The 6,000-nt window shown below is 49.4% G+C and overlaps 1 protein-coding gene across 43 annotated transcripts in view; it reads left to right on the top strand.

The window, feature by feature from the left end:
- Window positions 1–3,744: 3,744 nt before the first annotated feature.
- KCNMA1 (potassium calcium-activated channel subfamily M alpha 1) overlaps window positions 3,745–6,000 on the top strand; it is a 483,481-nt gene continuing 481,225 nt past the window's right edge. For 16 of the 43 annotated variants that reach the window (XM_057416332.1, XM_057416331.1, XM_057416323.1 and 13 more), the window contains exon 1: window positions 3,973–4,619. In XM_057416332.1, the coding sequence (XP_057272315.1) occupies window positions 4,308–4,619 (312 nt within the window). In that variant the 5' untranslated portion in view covers window positions 3,973–4,307. Of the gene's footprint in view, window positions 3,927–3,970; window positions 4,620–6,000 lie in introns of those variants that run through there. The other 27 variants (XM_057416320.1, XM_057416319.1, XM_057416310.1 and 24 more) reach the window with 6 other exon arrangements.

The following is a 6,000-nucleotide window of genomic DNA, read 5'->3' as shown; positions in this document are numbered from 1 at the left end:
TATCCTGTGTGTTGAGATTATTGCTGAATGGAGGTTTTCTTTTTTTAAATTGCAAATATCCAGGTTTGATGAATATTTTAAATACTTTGTCTGTGATACTGTACACTGAATATCCACAAGAGGGAACTGTTTTACGTAAAGAGGAGTCATTCTCTTGCTACTGAAATACTGCTTTCTGGAACCAAAGTCTCTGGATTTATGTTGAGCTGGCCTGACTGTGTCCCAGGATATGCTATATGGTAGCAACAGGAAAAACACAGGTAAACATAGTGTTGTTATGTTCTGTAAATAGTATTTATTTAAATAAGTAAATTTTGAGCTCTTGTGTTGAGATATTAAATAGAAAACTAATCTGAAAACTAATCCACATTAAGTTTTGTGTTTGGAGTAGATCTCTCAGAAAACAGCTGGAAAACCTCATTTCATCTCAAATGCAGTTGTTGCCTCAGTAAATGAAGCATGCAGCCCCAGATTGCTTTTTCAAACACCACTTTATAAAACCTGTACTAGAAAGCAGGCCTTTCCTTATTCATAAAGGAGTAAGCTCAAATGGTGCTTGAGTAACACTCATACAAGTATTATTTGTATCTCTATGAATGTCTACAAATTGATGAATACAAAGTTACCTACTTTATATATTCTTTGTCTTTAGCTGGTAATTCCTATAAGCAAAATTTCCACTGGTAATGTTTCACCAGTTGATAGCAATGAGTTTACCTTTGTATATGAGTTTCATCATAAATATTTGCAGAACTGAAACCTATTTGTATAAATAAGAGCTTTGTTTATACAGATAACAGGAAAGGCTTTTCCCTGGATATATAGTGTGGAATGTATAAACTAGAACCTCCTAATGTATGTGTTGGTTGGTTTATGAACAGGCTTTGAGCAGCAGAACTTAATATCAGTTTTTTACAAGTGATCACAAATAAACCTCCTACCACTGTCAAAATCTGCATGCAAATGTTGTGTAAAAACATTCAAATAAAATTATTTTAAAGTATAGACTATATCCTGTGGTGCACTTGGTTTGCTTTAATCTGAATTTTTCTTTAGGACCATCCTTTGTATTTGTGGGTACAGTATTATGGGCTTGCTACTTTAGAAGTACCTAATGATCCTGTTTACACCTGGAATGCTTGTGAAACCAATGTCTGCAGCATCCAGCAGTACCTGGGGTCAAATAAATACTTTTCAACTCATAATTTCTGAATGTATAATGTGAGAAAACAATTTCCAGACTGTGATGTCTCTGTCAAGTCTTCTGAGCTTTCTCAACAGGAAGAGAAGATATAAGCCATATCTGTGGCTTCAGAGACCTCGCCTTGTTACCTATTTGACCAGAATACAGAAGAAGCTTCACCATGCAAAAGCCTTCCCTGGGACATGCTCTGCTACTGCTGTTCATTGCCAGGTCTTTCAAGGTGCACAGGGCTTGTGGTTTCCTTTAGCTGTAAGAGCTGTAAGTACCTGACACTTCCGAAGATCAGACACCAAGTGGCTGTGTTGTGATGCTAATGCCCTTGTTCCACTCCTGGTGTTTGCTGGTGGATAAAAGGGTCCATAGGTGTGTGTGCAGCTGTGTAAAGGGTGCTCCTTGAACACAAACCCAGGAATGCAGCACCAATGACTATCAGGACCAGATTCAAAGCCCAGGTTCTGAGGTGTGTGATCCTGTCATGACAACACTTTGTGGCCCAGGTAGTTTTCTAGCTGTGGGGAGGATCTGTAATGGAAGACATGGGAGCGGGTAGCAGCCATGGCAGCACGGTCTGGGGTGTCATGTGGCAGCTGTGACATGCAATGTCTTTTCAACCTGACTTGGTTTCTGCACCTAGAAATCCTCCATGTATTTCCCTCTTACAGTGGCCTCCTGGGAATGGGCTGCTTCAGGTGCACTATGTAATCGACTATCTGCTTTCCTCTGAGATACAGTAATGGAGTATTTTCTCACTTGCATATACCTCCATATTATTGTCTAGTGCTTTCTCTATACAGAGGTGCCTATTAATCCTTTCTTGAAAAAGGAAGCACTCTTGAAGGAACAGACTGGAGTGAGACATTGTGATAAACCCATGGAGTTCGGCAAATGGTGGTGTTGCACAAGAAAGTAGAGGCAAGAGGGCTAGAGAGCCCCACAAGAATCTTTGAGAACTCATTACCATCACTTAAGTAAAAAACAAAAATAAACCCATAGCAGATGCAGAAACAGTGACTAGTACTAGTAAAGGTTAAGAGACTACTATTTCACAATGGTGGCTCTGTGCATGTGTAATGACTAGATCAGATGGGGAAATGTCATGCTCACAAAGGATGTTGTATTTTACCCTTGGAAAGATGTCAAGAGATCCACATAATACTTCATGCAGACAATTGAGTGAGCAGACCATGTGCCAAATGGAAATTTTGATTCATATAAATATATAAATTCCTATGCTTTTCAATGGGAATCTGGAAAAAAAAAAGGCAGGAGGCAGCTCTCTAGATTTTCCTGATGTCATTTTAACTTGCTATTATATTTCTAAGGGTTAATTTCAGGAATGTTCTTCGGATGTGCAGCAGTTCCCTGTGCGTTTGTAGAGCGTTTTCAGCATTTCCCCGTGTCAATTAAAGACAAACCAAGAATGCCTGGAGCGGAAAGACCCACGCCACGGTTCTCCCATATTTATTTCACCCTCCCTCACCGCATTTCCAAACCAGGCTCCCCTCTCCATCCCTCCTTCCCCCCCCCCCCCCCCCCCCCCGGCACCTGCTGCTGCAACTCAGCCGCCTCCTGAAAGCCCCGAGCGCACCCTCCCTTCCTCTCTCCCTCCTTTCCATCTGCCCCCCATGTGCGAGCCCCGGTCCAGCCCGGTCGCCCCCGAAGGTGTTCCTGCTGTCCCGGCGCCGCCCCCCCTCCCCCCCGGTGCGCATCCTCCCCATCCCGCGGTGTGGGTGCGGGATAGGGAAGATGCGCACCGAGGGGGGAGCGCCGGGGCGGCGGGGGCCGGGGCCGTGACAGCGCCGTGCGTTAGCCGCTGCGTCATGACATCCGCCAAACCAGCCGCGCGTACGGCCGTGCACGGGGGGGTGGGGGAGACCGCTGCATCCTGCTCCCGCCCCACCGCGGCTGCGGGAGAGCGCTGCGCGGCTGCGATGGACCCGCCTGGGCCGGCGGGACTTGTTGGACCGACAGCTCCCCGGCGCGGCCGGGCACCGCCTCGCCGCCACCTGTGAAGCGCCTCGGCATCCCCCCTCCCCTTCACGTAATCCCCCTTGCCGACCATCCGGAGCTGTCGCTCGGTGCCTCGGCGGCACAGCGAGCGGAGTCGGGCGGCCGCGGGGCAGGGAAGAGCGGCGGCGCCGCACGGGGCTGTCCATGCGGGGCCGGGAGCCCTCCTGAGCCGGCGCCCCCCCACCCACAGCGGCGGCAGCGGCGTCCCAAGCCGAGCCAGCACCCCATCTCCGCGGAGCTCTTCAGTACCCCTGGCAGGGCCGAGTCTGCGGGGCCGTGGCGTCCCCCGGTGGCAGATAGGGAGGGGCGGGAACCGGCGGCAGCGGCGCCTCTGCGCGTGTGGGAGCAACAGCCTGAGCGACAGACTGGGCCCTGGAGGGAGCTCCCGAAGGATGGGCGAGGAGGCGGCGGCAGCGGCAGCGCACGCACAGATGGGCCAGCGGAGGATGAATTAGGAGCCACAGGAGGCTGCTGCCGGCATCGAGGGGGGAAGAGGAGAGGAAGAGGCTGGACTTGGAAGAAGAGGAGGAGGAGGAGGAGGGTGCGCGGGGGGGGACTGAGTATCGCTAATAACAAGTTAAAGACTAATAACAATAATAAGAGATCACCTCCGGGAAGGTCCGCGGCGGAGGCTGAGAGATCCCAGCGGAGGCCAGCGGGGTTGAAGCGCTGGGTATCTTGGAGAGACGCTCCGAGGCATCAGTTTGTGGTGGTGGTGGATGATCTTTTTTAGGGGTGGGCGGGGTGGGGGCTGTGTATGCGGGAGAAGGAAGGGGTGGGAATCGTGAGGAGGAGACTACCTTTTTATAATTAATTTTTTTAAACATTATTTTCGCCGTGCAAGGAGGACGCTCGGAATTCACCGGCCTGGCTGCTCCCGAGGGGGACCCGGGGCTTGTGCGGGCGCTTTTCTTCTTTTTTTGTTTGTTTGTTTGTTTTGATTTGGGGCTTTTCATTTCTATTACAATTATTTTTTTTTTTCTCCGCTGAGCAGCGGCGGCAGCAGCAATATGGCTGGTGATGGGTTTTTTGGGGGGCGCTGGCGGCGGGAGGAGCTCTCGGAAGCCCCTGCGCGCCCGGCTCGCTGTTAGCTATGGCAAATGGCAGCGGCGGCGGCTCCTACCCGGGCGGCAGCGGCGGCGGCGGCATTAGAATGAGTAACAATATCAACGCCAACAATCTCAACACAGACTCGTCCTCCTCCCCCGTCAATGTGCCCAAGATGGATGCGCTCATCATCCCGGTGACCATGGAGGTGCCCTGTGATAGCCGCGGACAGCGCATGTGGTGGGCTTTCCTCGCCTCATCCATGGTCACTTTCTTTGGGGGACTGTTTATCATCCTGCTCTGGAGGACCCTCAAGTACCTGTGGACTGTCTGCTGCCACTGCGGGGTCAAAAACAAGGTAACTCCCCGTTCGCTTCCCCTCCTGCTGCCGGTGATGGTTTGGTGCGGTCATGGTGGTGGAGTAGTTGAAGCCCAGGCTGGTAAACCAGGACACCTGGGAGAGGTAGCACTAGAAGAGACACTGTGAGCTCCTGTTGGGTGGTGGTGTGCTGTCTGCTGTTGTGGTAGGATCGCCATGGACTGTTGGGAGCCGCAACTGGGGGAGCGTGGCTGGGGGAGTGAGGTGTTGGGTGCAGCCTTGAGACTGCCTCCCTGTCTCCCCCCGGGTCCCGTTCCCCCCCCCCCCGAGGGGACACACTCGTTTTCATCTGGTGGCGTGAAAGTTATACCTAGTGTCGGCTTGCCCCCACAAAGAGGCACATGCTGGCATGGTGGGACAGCGTGGATCAGAAGTTGATATACACCCCCAGGACTGTGTATGATGCAGAGTGGGAGTGGGTGTTTGCTGATCAAAACTCTCAATTCTCTTGTGGAATGACAAACTTTGGCAAAATTGAGAAGGTAAACTTCTCCAGTAAATCTTTTTAAAGCTAGTTCAACTCCCTGAGAATCTTTGACACTTCTGTTTGATAAATTAAATGTAGAGACCTAGAAATATTCAGTGCATTGGAAAATAACACACTAGAGAATTCCTTTAACCTAAGTGTGAAATCTTTGAGTCAACGTCTTTGCCCCTTTGATTTTTGTATGTTGCCAGCTGGAAGAAAGTGTAGTATGTGAAGTACGGTCGGCTCTTGGTTTGAAGGGTCACTTTTCAGACCAAAGGTAAGAACTTGCCCAGGTCCAGACTTCATTTTTGTTTGAGACAAATGGGATAGAAAGTGTTAAGATTCTGTATTTAGGAAAGTGGATTTTGACAGACCCCAAAATAGACAAGCAGCTGGAGTTTCTCCCCTTCCCTTTTCACATTTTTTGGATTACAAATGGAATAATATCAGCTTCAGTTATTCCTGGCACACAGACACCCACAAAAACACACACACCTTTTAATATATGGTTGCTAGGTTGCTGGCTTGCTTTGACGTACAGTGAGCTGTCTTCCCCTTTCTCCTGTCCCTTCCCCCCTAAACACACTTGATACAGCGCATAACCCAGCTGTATGAAGGATCTAACACTTTCGGGAAAACAGAAACAAAAGTTGGAGTGTGAAAAGTTATGGTACTTGTTTGTTTGTGTATTTGGGTTCCGTAAGGTAGGCGTCCAGTTTGGATTGCCTGAATGAACCTCCACGTTCCAGTTGGGAGTAGAACAGTTGCAGTGAACTTGGCCTATCTATGGAAGAAGTGATTGATAGAGATAAGGAATAAATAAAAGCTTTTAACTCAAACTTAAGCTTCAGAAAACCTACCAGGCAGCATCACTTCTCTACAGGCACTTTT

This window comes from Pezoporus wallicus, unplaced genomic scaffold, assembly GCF_028554395.1.
Source record: "Pezoporus wallicus isolate ANWC-B61680 ecotype Strahan unplaced genomic scaffold, APGP_CSIRO_Pwel_v1 contig_2012, whole genome shotgun sequence".
Lineage (NCBI taxonomy): Eukaryota > Metazoa > Chordata > Aves > Psittaciformes > Psittacidae > Pezoporus > Pezoporus wallicus.
The sequence above is the reverse complement of the archived record's forward strand: the minus strand, read 5'-3'. Positions and strand labels throughout refer to the sequence as shown.